The sequence below is a fragment of the Stigmatopora nigra genome, chromosome 21, assembly GCF_051989575.1.
Source record: "Stigmatopora nigra isolate UIUO_SnigA chromosome 21, RoL_Snig_1.1, whole genome shotgun sequence".
NCBI lineage: Eukaryota > Metazoa > Chordata > Actinopteri > Syngnathiformes > Syngnathidae > Stigmatopora > Stigmatopora nigra.
The window spans coordinates 1265891-1281885 of record NC_135528.1 but is presented as its reverse complement, the minus strand read 5'-3'; the positions used below and the strand labels follow the sequence as shown (position 1 = coordinate 1281885).

Genomic DNA, 15995 nt, shown 5'->3' with positions numbered 1-15995 from the left:
AAGATGCGAGCTTAATTCGTTCCAGGACTGAGCGAGCTCGTATATCGATTTACTCGTAACTCAAATGAACGTTTTCCCATGGAAATGAACTAAAAACAAATTAATTCGTCCCAACCCTCTGAAAAACACCCAAAGCAGGATATTGGATTGTAAATACATTTTTATTTCTTCTAACTCACCATCTATTAACAAAGTAACAAATAACTAGTGGTTTAATAGTACTAAAATGTGTTTAATAGTACTAAAATTAAACTGATTTCGTGGAAGGGTGAGAAAGACGGACAGAGATATAGGGAAGAGATTTTGCACGGCAACGTGCTCTTAACATAACAAACAAATTTAAATAAACTTGGATTACGATGCAGACCTACTCAAAAATAATTTGAATCCAACTTTACACTAAACTTAATTCAAATTTTGTTTTAAATTTTGATACCTTTCTTCTCTATTTGCCCCGCCGCCAACCTTACTTTCAGATTTCACTGTGCTGGAAAACATATTAAGCCTATAGCACTGTCTTTTCACAAACAACCATACTCGAGAGTAAAACTACGCCCACGGTCAAAGGTTTTGAGACTCTTTATAGCCCTACTCAATGGTGAAGTGTCTCAAAACCTTTGTCCGCAGGTGTACCTCAGGGATTTATCACACTCAGACTTTCTCTTGACCACAGAAACTACTGGGTCTTGTTTTTAGATGCATTGACACAACAGCAAGGTTTCCACTAAACAGGTAATTAATGACATAATGACTCCTTGGAACTTCATATATCAGTCCCAGCATTCCGCGTCTTTTTTCTTTCACTACCATCTGGTTTGAGTGTTGGATTCAAACCGCTTATTCTTTGTTTCTACCACACAAGAAAGAAGATGCTAACATTACCTATGACTTCACTGACTTTTAAACCTTGCTCCCTGTGTCTTTTGTGGTCAATTTATGGCAAGAAACCAGAATGTTCCAAATTCTTTTGCACCCTTTAAGGCATATATTTTGACATAATGTGGTCAAATTGAATTTTAATTCATGCGTTTTGGACTCCTGTATTTTGAATAAGTAAACCACCAACCACCAACTACTGTACTGTACTTTCTGTCAACAGTATTTGAGTCCGTCAAACATTTAACATGTCGCCTCTTAAATGTACCTTCCAAGTTTTTCTAGCATGTAACACAAAGTCAAGTTGTATTTTTCATTTTTATTTTTTTAACCCTTCAGTGACACAGACCACGATAGACGAACACCATCTCCGGATGTCATTATTCTGTCAGATAATGAGGCAACTAGTCCCAGAACAACTCCTCGCCCAGAAGAGCGCCTGAACCATGCAAACCTGGACATGTTTAAGGTAAAATTCTTCTCTACCATGAACACAGGACCCTCTTAGAGTGCAGAATGTTCATTGGCTAATTAGACTAGATAAGTTTGTTCTTACCGAATTCCGGAAATTTCATTGTCACAGTAGCAAGAGGGTGAGAATACAGACACAGGAAAATACATTTTAGACATAAATAAATAGGTAATAAATAAGTCAATAAATAAATAGATTAATAAAGATATAAATAAATAGGCGTGTTGTGTTACATATACATACATAAATATATGTATATATAAATATACATATATATATATATATATATATATATATATATACATACATACATACATACATACATACATACATATACATATACATATACATATACATATACATATACATATACATATATATATATATATTAATATACATATACAAACATGTATACATACAGACATTCAGATACACACATACATTCAGTCAATTAGTAATTTAGTTTGTGTTGCACATCGGTTTCAACCCTAATATACATGTAATTGGGGGCGCTCTAAGATGTTCTGACTTAATTGTTTTGGATTATATGTATAATTTATGCTGTAGTTACATATTAGCAAATTTTTCAAACTACAAATTGCATTTATTTACATGTTTTGGCGGGACCTGTTTGATACATTCAGTTTGTTCATTTTTTGATACTAACAGCCAGAAAAATTTAGGCGTCCCTTCTAGTACTTTGAAAGTTGGCAAAGTTCTTGTGACGTATTGTATTTTAATAGATTTGCTAATGACTTGGACTGAGATCGAGCCAAAGTTGCCAACCTCCGTCGACCCCATTTTAAGAGTCCCTTTTCCCATTTCTGGAGTTTAGCTGGGGTGAATGCAATTCACGCAAAATCGATACGTGCTAAATCGCACACGACAAATTATTCGTCAGAACTTGTAACTCGGATGATTCACAATGCAGGCGTTTTCCCAAATTCTTCCAGTGGTGGAAGCCGTATCAATGGTGAGAATTTCGAGGCATTTAAATTGGAAATTCCGTCCTTTTCCCAAATGGTTGCCTCAAAAAAAACTTAAGTGACAATGTTTTAAGAGTTCTGGAGTTTAGAAGGATTGTCCGGAGTGGCAGAGTTTGCATTGCATTAAACTCCTGAAATTCCGGAGTAGTGGGCAGCTTTGTCGAGCATTTAGTTATCATTTATATTTTGATGTGCAGGCTTTAATTATCGTAATATCTGTTAACATGGTAACAGGTGGGTTAGTCTGTTTTTTCCATTTCACCATTATTACTAGAATGTAAAATGTTAAAATGTTCTTGGTGTGTGATAGAATAAATTTCCCCCAAAATGTGATTTACTCCACCACTTCGCGAAATTATCATTCGTGGCTTCCGTACATGGCAGATTTTATCTTAAGGTATTGAAAAAATAATTATTCATGTCAAAATCCACGCTTAAACTCTCAAGCGGGAGACAGAAGATAAAAAATGGCACAAGTCAGGGCACTGCTTCTTCTTCGGTGCTGAAATGGGTGGCACTCAATGCAAAAGAAGAAGTGAAATCTCACTGTAGAAGAAGAATGATTTGCCGATAATACAAACTGCCAAGAAAGACGTCAGGCCTTTTCTTTGGGTTACATTACATACATTTCGCATCGCATACAGAAAGACAACGGCAAGCCCTTCCTAGCATTGTATGGATTTTGAATCGCCGTTGAAAATGCCTCTTAAACGTCCTGCATCATCGAATGCATCAATAATGAATCGAGCCTGCGTTACATCAAGAAGGAAGAAGCGAACATTCGCTAACCACAAGGAGTAGAATCATTGTTTAGATCAACAAGATGATTGCTCTGGATAGCAATATGATTAGAACCAAAGCCAAGATCTTTTTTAATAGCTTAGCTCTTGACGTAGACGATGAAGATGAACCTCAGCCTCGTTCCACTGCCACGAGTGATTCTCCTCGGGAGACCGGGAGGCAGCTAAGCGCTACTTCAAGGAAGATTTCCGTCTCATAATTCAGGAGAATGGTTGGTTATATTCCGGTGCAAGTTTTTAACATTGATGAGACTGGCCTTTTTTTAAGAGGATGCCTTCGTGGACATTCTTATTCAAAGATGAACTGAACATTCGGAATGCTGCTGGTTTCAATGGTAAAGCAAACTTTAATCTACAAGTTCAACTGTCCTCATGGTTTAAACACAAGAACAAAGCCTTGCTCCCTGTCTACTGGATGAGCAACCATGAAAGCCTTCACAAAGGACCGATTGTTAAACTGTTTCATCCTGAACATGAAGCTGCCCTTCAAGGTCTGGACTGTGCAGGAGGACTTGGACTGAAACTCCCATTAACCTGTTTTTGGGGCTTTATATCAAACGGAGAGGAACTGTAAGTACCGTATTTTCACGACTATAAGGCGCACCGCATTATAAGGCCTCAATGAATGGCATTTTTCCATATATAAGGCGCACTGTCTATTTTGGAGAAAATTTAAGACTTTTAAGTGCACCTTATAGTCGTGAAAATATGGTAATTGCTATTGACTTCCAGGTGTCAAGCACTCACTACACAGTCACCTCTAGAGCCAGCCATTGTTGATGTTTTGGATTTTTTTGTATAAAATCTTGCAGTGGGGGAGGAGCCATGTGATGGAAGATTTTGTAAACTAAGATGGCATCTGCATATTTAACAGTATTGTTTCAGTTCAGGCGTTTGTGTTTTTTTAATATCCGACAGTGGTGGTTTTTCATTTTTTTTTTCATATATAAGGCGCACTGGATTATAAGGCGCACTGTCTATTTTGGAGAAAAGTTAGGACTTTTAAGTGCCTTATAGTCGTGAAAATACGGTACAGTATTTAAAGTACTTTAAGTCTTTTGGGTCCTGGTCTTTGTTCCAACCGATCCAGTGCCGACAGTTTAAGCATTGAGGTGTCTTCTAAAATAAGTAGCACCTGACTTTAATCAACTGGTTACACTTGCAAAAGGTATCTTCTTGTTCATCGCCAGAGGCGGGGGACACCCTGGATCGGTGGCCAGCCAATGGCGGGGCACAAGGCGACACGCAGCCATGCACAATCACCCATACCTAGGGGCAATTTAGAGTGTCCAATAAGCCTGACGTGCATGTTTTTGGAATGTCGGAGCAAACCGGAGTACCCGGTGAAGACCCACGCCGGCCCGGGGAGAACATGGAAACTCCACAGAGGTGGACCTGACCTGCATTTGAACCCAGGAGCTGTGAGGTCGATGCCCTAACCGCTCATGCCACCAGGCCACAGGCAGTTAGAGTATTTCTTAATTTTTAAAATTAATCTTGTGATTTTCGAACAGTCTAGTCTGTTACAAATGTCAGATTGGTATTCATTCATCTTCCAAACCACGCAAAAGGCAAACTACACCCTAGATTGGTTGTCAGTCAGCCATGGGGTACACAGAGACACAGATACAACCATTCTCACTCACAAATATACCGCCACCAGCAAGAATCCAGCCCGTGCCTGCCAACACAAGCGAGTGAACCACTAAAGTATCAGGCGGTAAATCGGTGCAGTGGGTTAAAATAATGTAAAATCTCAAAAAGTTGCTGTATATTATGTTTGAAAGTGCTGTTGTAGGTTTGATTTATAGTCCGGACAATACAGGGCACCAATCATTAATCATCTTCATAATTTGTGCTTAACATAATGTCCACTTGTGTTTGTTTCTTTTAGGGTAAGACTGGAGAAGAGAGACAGCAGATGATCAAAGCCCTGAGAGAGGAGCTGCGTTTGGAAGAAGCTCGTCTGGTTCTGCTCAAGAAGCTGCGGCAGAGTCAAATGCAGAAGGAGAATGTGGTGCAGAAGGTCAGTAGTTTTGGAGTGAGAGATTCATTTTTGCAAATAGTTGTACTTGTGAATCACACTAGTTCAGGGTGGACCACAAAATTGTCTACTTGCTCTGTCAAAAGATGATACGAATCTGTAAAAAAGAATTGTGAAAGTTTGCTCTGCAACTATAACTATAAACCCTATTAGCATATTAGGAATTTTATAGTTTTCTTGTCATTTTTGTTCTTGCTGCAGTTTATAATAATGTAGGCAGGTGGTGGATATTAAGTCTCATAGGAACCACCGAAGCACTGTGATCCTTTTGCAGCTTCATGATATCGTAGATTTTTTTTCTGGAAAAAAAGTTCATAAAAATGTGAAAATCCATGCTGAAACTCGGAAGCTGAAGCCCCTCCCCTATCTTCCACTTGCCACATAGAAAATGTCAAAAGAGAGAGGTCTGTCACTCATCACCAAATGAGAAAATGGCAGGCAGCGGGTGGTGGCCATTATTTTCATCCAAAATGAGCGCTTTCTTAGCCTATGTGAGGGTGAATTTTTATCACAAATGCTAGACCCATGCGACCTTACTCCGTGGCGCTTATTTGGAAATAGAACTTTTCGGCGAATTGGACAGCAGAGAGCATCAGCAAAGGGAGGGTTTTTTTCAGAAATGCAAACCCCGGGCGTCTGTAGTAGCGGGGCTGACGGTGGAATGTCTCAGAAATGTAGAAAGTGCAAGCTCCGGACAACATTACGACCCAACGCCATAGGCCTTTTTCGAAAATAGAGCACTTTGGCTGCCGAGAATGGCGGGACGCCGCGGTGGAAGTTGAGATTCCATTTAAGTCCGAGCTGTGAGTGTACGTCGTTGCACTTATCCAAAAATAGAGCTCGCTGGACAGCTAATATACAGTTTTAGGAGCAAAGTGGAAGTTTAATTTCCCAGCCGGCGGTCCGGCGAGGCATGCCAGCTACGCCGGACGCCCATCCGGCGACACATGCCGGCGATGTCGGCCGGCAATCCAGCATTGCATGCCGCCAGTGAGCGGTAGGCTGGAGCCTATCCCAGCTAACTACGGGCACCAGGAGAGGAAAAGTCTGATTCTATGGCCAATCAATTGGAGTGCACAAAGAGATGGACAACCATTGATGCTGATACTCATACCTAGGGGTAATTTAGAGTGTTCAACCAGCTTATCCTACATGTTTTGGGGATGTGAGAGGAAACGGGAGTACCTGAAGAAAACCCACGCAAGCCTGTGGAGAACATGCAAACTCCACACAGTGAGAACCCACCTGAGATCAAACCCTCGACCCCAAAACTGTGAAGCCAATGTGCTAACCACTTCCCTGCCGGGCTGCCTTCATAGTTTTTTTTTTTTGTGTTCTCTGTTCATAGAACACAGTCTTCTTTGGTGCTTGAAAGAAGAGGATGTCTTGTTAAAAATGACTGCGAGTGAATCATTTAAGAGATGGTTTTGTATTTTCTCTAACACTGATTGCGAAATTTGAGGGAGCAGCTCAAAATGAATTTCAAGTATTGGATTTGGAGTTTAGAAGTTTTAGTGGAAGAGATAAACACAATCAGTAAAAGAAGAGTAATAACCAAGGTACATTTTGCATCTGAAAGCAAATAAATAAAAGCCATGTTTTGTTCAATGAAATTTAACAATGGGATTTGGATTACCTGTGCATCCCCTGTAACTTTGCTGTTAATAATTGTGGCAGTACACCTGAAAAATAATGCTGTGTTCAGACCGGCCTGGCTTTGTCGCGCGACAGCAGGTCGCTCACACTATGCCCGCCGCCAAATGCCGTTTTGTGTTTGGACTGACCTTTATGTCGGACAACAATTCACACTCGTACCAAGGGAAAAAAATAGTGTTCAACCAGCCTTCCATTCATGTTTTTGGGGTGTGGCTGGAGTACCCGAAGGAATCCCACAACTGTGAGGTTTACGCGCTAACCATTAGAGGACAAATTACTGTAAATATGTTTTATTTTAAATTATAATAATAAGTATAATAATGATTATGATAATATTAGTAATAACAACAATAGCATAATGGTAATGGTAATAATAACGTTGATGACGATGATGATAATAGTAGTAAAAATAATAATAGCAGTAATGATAATGATAATAATGGTAATAATAATGATAATATTGATAATAATAATAGCAGTAATGATAATGATGGTAATAATAGTGATAGGGATAATGATGATGATAATAATAATAATTATAGCAGTAATGATAATGATGTTAATAATAATGATAGTGATAGTGTTAATGATGATGATAATAATAATAATAAAAGCAGTAATGATAATGATGGTAATAATATTGATAGGGATAATGATGATAATATTAATAATAATAATAACAAATGGTTTTATACTGATACTAATGGTAATTATGATAATGATAATGATGATAATAATAATAATAATAATAATAATAATAATAATAATAATAATAATAATAATAATAATAATAATAATAATAATAATAATAATAATAATAATAATAATAATAATAATAATAATAATAATAATAATAATAATAATAATAATAATAATAATAATAATAATAATAATAATAATAATAATAATAATAATAATAATAATAATAATAATAATAATAATAATAATAATAATAATAATAATAATAATAATAATTATAGCAGTAATGATAATGATGGTAATAATATTGATAGTGATAGGGATAATGATGATGATAATATTAATAATAATAATAACAAATGGTTTTATACTGATGATATAAACGAAACGGTTGCATATGCTAAATTGATCCACATTAATAAAGGCTAACTATTTTATCAAAATATTTTTTTTAAAAATACAAGAATATTTACATTTGATCTCAGTCTTTTTGGAAATTGTGTGATAATATCTGGTCATGTTTTTCTTCTCATCATAAAAAGGTTATAGTCACTGGGTTGTATGCATGTGTACAGTTTACAAATTCATTAATTTATTCTTTTGCTGTGCTGCTTATCCTCAAAAGTGTCAAAGGGTGCTGGAGCTTATCATAGCCAACTGACCAGTAAATGGGGGACACACCCTGAATTGTTTGCCAGGGGACCATGAGATGAACAATCATTCATGCACACATTTATACATGGGGACAATTTGGTTGTTCACCCAGCCTAACGTGAATTATTTTAAGGCTTTTAGGGTACTTTTATTTTGAAGTAGTTTTTCTTAGGTTTGTTTTATTATTACAGTGTTCCCCGCTACTTTGCAGTTCAGCTGTCGCGGACTCAGAGCTTCGCAGGTTTTTTGGGGGGGGGGGGAAATACATTGAAACAACATATTTTACAGTTGTTTTTTTGTTATAACATGAATTTTACTCTCTCTACCTGTATTCTATATGGTGTACTGTATACAGGGGGGTAAAAAAATTAATGAATTAAATTTTTTTTTTTTAAAAATTTGGGGAATTAAAATCAAATTAAGCATTTTTGAAGGGGAAACCCTACTTTGCGGAAATACACCCCATTAACCGCGATAAGCGAGGGAACACTGTATTATTTTGACTCAGTAAGAGTAAATTGACTCAGAAACTGCAGTTTTAGAAGTTAGTTTGGGGAATATTAAAAATTTGAGTAGTCCTCCAATGTAATGTTTAAAGTTCACTATCTTCAACAAGAACCACGTCCTTATTTCATTCAGAATCTATAAAATCCAGTTATTGAAGAGAAGGTCATTTTTATTTTTGTTCTAGATCTAAAATGTTTACACAAGCAGAAAACTCCATTTTTCCTGCCGCATCTCACTTTGCCTCTATGCCTGCCGTTCAGGCATGGTATTTAAAGATGCCAAATCAGCCACCGCAATTGGTCTCAGATTTGATTAATCACATTACGTGTGCTAAATTAATCTGTTTGAATATAGTCCTCACTGAATCTGCAAATCAAGTGTGCAAAGACGCTGGGAGAACACAGTAGTAGATCAGCTTCCACATCCGTTTGAATGGGCAATCAACTAAACCAAAAAGTCGGGGCCAAAGTCTATTACCGTATTTTCACGACTATAAGGTGCACCGCATTATAAGGCGCACCCTCAATGAATGACATTTTTTCCATATATAATTTGCACTGTATTATAAGGCGCACTGTCTATTTTGGAGAAAATGTAAGACTTTTAAGTGCGCCTTATAGTCGTGAAAATACGGTACTTGAATCATTTGATCTGAATCATTATGTTCAAATATTTTTCTTTCCATTTTATTGGTAAAGGAAAAGGTCTATCTGGAAAAATGAATGCTTTGTTTCATTTGTATATCAAAATCTGATGTTAACTAACTGTCAACTGTAAATTAAGAAAATAAAACTCTCTTACATTTTGGGTTGGTATAATAATCAAAATCCTTTGTTGTAATGTTATGATGCTAAACAATTAATCAATTGTAATTTGATTAAACAAAGTGACACTCGGGACGGCCTGGCGTATTAAGTGGTTAGCGCATTGGCCTCACAGCACTGGGGTCCTTGGTTTAAATCCACGTTGGTCCGCCTGTGTGGAGTTTGCATGTTCTCCCCAGGCCTGCGTGGGTTTTCTCTGGGTACTCCGGTTTCCTCCCACATTCCAAAGACATGCGTGGTAGGCTGATTGGACACTCTAAATTGCCCTTAGTTGTGAGTTTGAGCGTGAACGATTGTTTGTCTTGTGCCCTGCGATTTGTTGGCCACCGATTCAGGGTCTAAACCTTTATTTCATTTTTTTTTTCATAATATCCTTTAAAACGTATTCTCATCTTCACTCTCCTGTGGTCTTTCGGTCTCACTAATAGATGGCGCAAAATGATGTCACAGCACAATGCCTTTGCTTTGGGTCTTATGGAATAATTATTCAAATGATACATTCCACAAGATGGCGCAACAGACATTGCCAATGTTGTGAAGGACGCATTTTTCCAACAATACAAATTGGTTTCAGGCTAAGATTGTTGGAGCGAAGCTAAATTTAATATGGTATATTTATTTATTTGTTCGTATTTATTATTCCTGCAATTGTTAGTGTCTTTAATGTGTTCAGTGTTTGGTTCACCGCTGTGGTTGTTTCTATGGTGTCTCTGTTTTATGGTACAGTGTTCCCTCGCTTATCACGGTAATGGGGACCGGGAACACCCGCGATAAGTGCATTTCCGCGTAGTAGGGATTCCCCTTCCAAAATGCTTAATTTGAATTTAACTCCAATTTGTTTTTGTTTTTTATTATTTATTTTTATTTTATTTTTTTACCCCCCTGTATACAGTACACCATATAGAATACGGGTAGAGAGAGTGAAATTCATGTTATAACAAAAAAACTGTAAAATATGTTGTTTCAATGTAATATTTGTATTTTTTTTTCCCCAAAAAATCCGCGAAGCTCTGCGTCCATGTTAAATGAAGCGTGAAGTAGCGGGGGAACACAGTATTCACAAATGTAGCTGCATAGAAAGTGTTGAAAGAGAAGGAGAGAGAAATAAGGGGACAGAAATATGATTTAAGGTATTCTACAGTCTTAGTAGAGTAGTAGTAGCATTGAAAACTTGATTATTACTACCCTTCTAACTATTAACAGCAAGAGGGAAGAGAGTGCGCAAGCAGTACTAGTGTTAAGACATCCTAAATTTGACAGTGTGCTTGCTACAGCTGGGCTATATGACAAAAATTGTTATCAAAAATAAAAATCAGTCTTTCGATAATTATCACGACAACTATCACATCTTTTTTGTTTCAAATTTGAAACCTCAAACTTCTTTGAATAAGTAAATAAATTACTTTCCTATGTAGTTATGTCTTGTGATACCTATACAGGCATGTAACCACTTCTAACTAGAGGTCTAATTTTTGTCATTTGAATTATGTGCAGGTATCAGTGGTTCAGAATGCGGCCTCTTCTGGGCAACCTTCTTCCATCCACGGCTCCCCTGGATTGGGGAAGCTCCCAGTAAGGCCAGGCATGCATAACCCGGAGCCCCAGAACCTACGAACTGCACAGGTTGGTACATATTTATTAATGTGTATGCTGGAATTTTAGGTTTTTGGGGTTATATTCATTTAACAACATTCATAGCATGAACTTTCAACAATGTACTGCTTTTTAATCACAGCAGATAGAAATACAATGGTGTGTCAGCTTTAGACATATATTACATTCCTGTGAGAGAGCTAATGAGCCTATCTCCTTTAAGAAGCCTTTGTTCTTGTAATATGTAGCTCTCTTCCTCCATTATATGTTGAGATTGTATTAAATATTCAGTGTGTGTGTGTGATTGTCGAGATGGGGGATGCCTTCTTTTCGCCTCATTTTTTATTAACTGTAATGCACTGCTGGTTTGTTAGTTCATGCAGTAACCCTCGACTTCCCTCTGCTGGTGTTATTGTATATAGCAGCACCTTATACCAATTTAAAACGTTTGTTCCTCTGTCTAGTCAACCATCATTGATATTGCATACCAGTCAACCTCAGCCAATTGCTACCCTTATTAAGCAATTTAATAAAAACGTACAAATGCAATGCAGCACGTTTACTCACATAGGGTGGACTTAGAAGTCTCAAATTTTCTCCAAAGAGGACGAGGTGCCCAATCAGTATGCATTAAATTCAAAATTGTGTGAATGTCACTGTATGACACTGACAGCTTGTCTGTCTGGTTACATTGCTTGCTGACATGCTATATTTATATAGTGAAAAGGCGGACGTGTGAAAGGGGAATACGTGTCAAGTTATCCGGTATATTTAGCTTTTTAAGTAAATGAACTTCGGGTAATACAAATTTGCATCAAGCTGTAGTACAATCTTACTTTATTAAAATTTCAGCATTATTAAGAAATAAATGACAAACACCAAAATTATCCTCCTCTATATCAAGCCCTTTGACGATATTTATCATCGTATTGCCTGCACTAGCAGACCCTCAAAACTGCTAATTGCCATTCAATTTGATGTACCGTATTTTCTCGACTATAAGGCGCACCCTCAATGTATGTCATTTTTCCATATATAAGGTGCACTGTATTATAAGGCGCACTGTATTGTAAGGCGCACTGTCAATTTTGGAGAATATTTAAGACTTTTAAGTGCGCCGTATAGTCGTGAAAATACAGTATTTGCTATTGACTGCTGGTATGAAGCACTCACTATACAGTCACCTCTAGAGCCAGCCATTGTTGATGTTTTGGATTTTTTTGTATAAAATCTTGCAGTGGAGGAGGAGCTTTATGATGGAAGATTTTGTAAACTACAATGGCATCTGCATATTTAACAGTATTGTTTCAGTTCAGGCGTTTGTGTTTTTTTTAAATCCAACAGTGGTGGTTTTTCGTTTTTGGTTTTCTGTTTTTTCCATATATAAGGCGCACTCTCTATTTTGGAGAATATTTAAGACTTTTAAGTGCGCCTTATAGTCGTGAAAATACGGTATGTCAATTGATTCAATGTTATTCAAAAAATTAGTCCAGAGATGGCCAACTCCAGTCCTCAAGAGCCGCTATCCTCTACCACACCTCAGTCAAATGATCAACTAACTCATCCCGATTTATTTAATTCAGGTGTGTTGGTGGAGGGAGGTATGGAAAACAGACTGGATAACGGGTCTCGAGGACCAGGGTTGGCCACTCTTAAACTAGTTCAGAGTTGCCAACCTCTGTCCACCCCATTTCAGGAGTACCCTTGTCTCATTTCCAGAGTGAATGCGAGTGGCGCAAAATTGATATGGGGCAAAGTCGCACAAGACGAATAATTCGTCAGAACTTGTCAATCGGATGAATTACAATGCACACTTGTTACCGAATTCTTCAATTTTACAGTGCAGTTGAATCAAGATGGCAGAAGTCGTAGCGATGGTGTGAATTTCGTGGCATTAAAATTGGAAATTTGATACATTTCTGAATTGGTTGCTTCAAAAATATATATAAGTGACAATTTTTGGGGATTTCCGGAGTTTAGAGAGGTTGTCCGGAGACCCAGAGTTTGTGTTGCATTTCCGGGTAAACTCCTGAAATTCCGGAGTAATTGGCAGCTCTGCTAGTCTATGATGTATATTTTTTGGAATTAACATTATCTAAACCTCTATGCTTTTTTCCTCGCCCTCTGCAGGGTCACACTGTTATCAGGTCAGGAGCCAATGCCAACCTGCCACCCATGCTCATGTCCCAGCGGGTAATAGCCCCCAATCCCGCCACAATGCAAGGCCACCGACTCTCCAAACCTGGAATGGCTCGCTCCAGCATGGGCAACGCTGTAAGCTACCAGCAGGTAATTTTGAAATTTAAGATCCCAACGAATTGTCTTTTTTTTAATTGCACAGAGATCCGGTTATCAATTTTATATAAGCCCTCAAAGGACTATGGGTAAAAAGGACTCATTATTTGTGAGCGCCTGTGTCCTTGATCCCTCAATTTGAAATGAGGAAGCAAGTGGATACCTTGAGGAGTGAAGAGGAAAAATGTTGGGAGAAATAGGATGTTTTTTGCCTATAATGGTCAGTTAAAAAAGAAAATAATATCCACGTCTAAATTATCTTCACTGCTGTAACATTTGTCGTTGACAGTTTTGTGTTCACGTGGAATTTTAGTCTGTTCACTAAAGTTATATAGGTAAGTTACTGAGACATGATAAAACAGAGCAACTTATAAATCATGTCCTTCCATTTTACCTTGTGTGTGCAGCACATTAACAAGTATAATTATGTATATATTAATTCAAAACCCACCTTTTTTTTTTAATTCTGGGTTTAAATATATAGTTAATGTATTAATGCACAAACTTGTTTAGAACCAAAAGACAGTCTAGAAGAAATTCTCTTTTAAAAATAGGTTAGATGAGAAAATTTCAGTTACACGCATAGCACATATAAACTCTGCTTTCAGCTTTAACAAATGAAAGATTGAATTTACAAACTTGGAGAAGGTAAAGAAATTAAATCGTCTATTTGGATCTGACAGCCGTTTCTGGCCACCATAAAAAACATTCAACTCTCTACGATGTACGGTTTGGACAAACGCAGCGAGAGAATCCTAACATAACCACACACACACACACACACATCCATAAATCAACCTTCATAAGGATTATATCTTTATTTTCAGAGCTGTTTTAACTTTTTTAATCACAATACAAGTTAAAACAAGAAGAAAAGGCAATAACTATTTAGACTCCTAGTATTCACCAGTGGAATAGAAAAAATATATCATTTGGTAATAACAGCTGGTATTGCCTAAGTCTTTTATGCTATCAAGACAACAACTTTGCTGGTCAACTGAACTAACAAAAATAATTCTTATACACAGGCAAGCCAGCAGGTGGCAGCCTCCCAGCGATCAGGCTCTAGTGCCATGTACATGAACCTTGCCCACATGCAGGCGGCTGCAGGAGCCAGCGGCGTGGCAGGCAGCTTGGGTGGCGCCTCAGCCGTGAGCCCATCCACTCTGTCCGGCTCAGCCAGCGGTGGCGTGAACTCCATCGCGGACCAAGCCAGCAGCCAAGCTGCAGCAAAGCTTGCCCTGAGAAAGCAGCTGGAGAAAACCCTGTTGGAGATTCCCCCGCCCAAACCTCCTGCCCCACTCCTCCACTTCCTGCCATCAGCTGCGAACAGCGAGTTCATTTACATGGTGGGCCTTGAGGAGGTGGTACAGAGTGTTCTGGACAGTCAGGGTAAGCATGCACATCCCCAAATCTGGATTTAAAAAAAAAAAATTAATTTAGGCATTTTTGTACAAGCTTCAAAAGAAAAATGCAGCACATTAACAGTGATTGTTAATGTCCAGATAGTTAAACAAACACTGTAGATAGGACATGTGATAATTTTATACATAAATTCCAAGGCAGTCTGACATCTATTGTGTATTTGGAAAATTATCACCTCGAAATAACCTATTGAGAAAGTAAGTTCAATCTTCTTTTGCCCAAAAAAAAGAGCCTAGTTTAGGTAGAATTTTTAGATATGGCCTTCATAAAATGAAATATTTTTTGTCAATTCATTCTCGTCTTGATTTGTTTGATTATTGTTTATGATGGTTTGGTTTAATTTGACAAAGTGTTGCGCCAAAACTATCACTATTACTTTTTAAACAAAGTTTAAACTTTACAAAATTGCATTGCTAGTAACCATAGTACATTGAATATTTTTTGGTAGTTGTTTTAAAATAAATTGTAGGTTATTTTCTGCCAACTTTTTCGGTTAATTATAGATTTGATATTTATTCTTTATTCTTACTGAGGTTCACTACTGCTATATCTCGTTTAAGCCCAAAATACATTTTGCATGTTACCCAGATTATGTCACTGAACTTTTAAGATTTCCACTAGTCAGATGACAGAAATTCCAGATGAATATTACCCACCTGTCGAATATAGAAAAAAAGGATGGAGTAAATATTGTTATCAGTCTGCAAGTAATTCTTCCCTCCTCTTTGATCAACAGGTAAACTACGAGGCACGCTTTCCCGCATGGAGCCTTTCTTCTGTGCTCAGTGCAGAACTGATTTTACACCACACTGGAAGCAGGAGAAGAGTGGGCGAATCCTGTGTGAGCAGTGCATGATGTCCAATCAGAAAAAAGCTCTTAAGGCAGAACATACTAACAGGCTGAAGAATGCCTTTGTGAAGGCCCTGCAGCAGGAGCAGGTCAGTATCAGAGCATTTTCTAATACAATCCGAATTATACGTAAAAGTCTTCCTGCTATAGTGACTGTTTAATGTATGGTTGTTTCGGAAATTATTTTAGTCGTATTTTTGACCTACGACTTATAAAATAAAACTTGCTACAAAAAAAGCAAGCGGTTTGATGATAGCCCAACAGGGTTGAATTGTAATACAGTGTTCCCTCGCTACTTCGCGCTTCAGCTATCG

The 15995-nt window shown here is 37.7% G+C and overlaps 1 protein-coding gene and 1 long non-coding RNA gene across 2 annotated transcripts in view; one reads left to right on the top strand and one right to left on the bottom strand.

Moving 5' to 3' along the window:
- The window catches only part of gatad2b (GATA zinc finger domain containing 2B), a 65311-nt gene that overhangs the window by 39960 nt on the left and 9356 nt on the right, over positions 1–15995 (top strand). Inside the window, exons 3-8 of the mRNA XM_077743309.1 lie at positions 1216–1345; positions 5029–5160; positions 11013–11141; positions 13242–13400; positions 14435–14798; positions 15568–15770. Of these exons, the coding sequence (XP_077599435.1) occupies positions 1216–1345; positions 5029–5160; positions 11013–11141; positions 13242–13400; positions 14435–14798; positions 15568–15770 (1117 nt within the window). The remainder of the gene's footprint in view (positions 1–1215; positions 1346–5028; positions 5161–11012; positions 11142–13241; positions 13401–14434; positions 14799–15567; positions 15771–15995) is intronic.
- On the bottom strand, positions 14192–15665 carry LOC144214703 (uncharacterized). Its single transcript, XR_013330273.1, has 2 exons — positions 15488–15665; positions 14192–14820 (listed from the first exon to the last, which is right to left on the bottom strand). It is a non-coding gene; the product is annotated as an uncharacterized LOC144214703 (long non-coding RNA).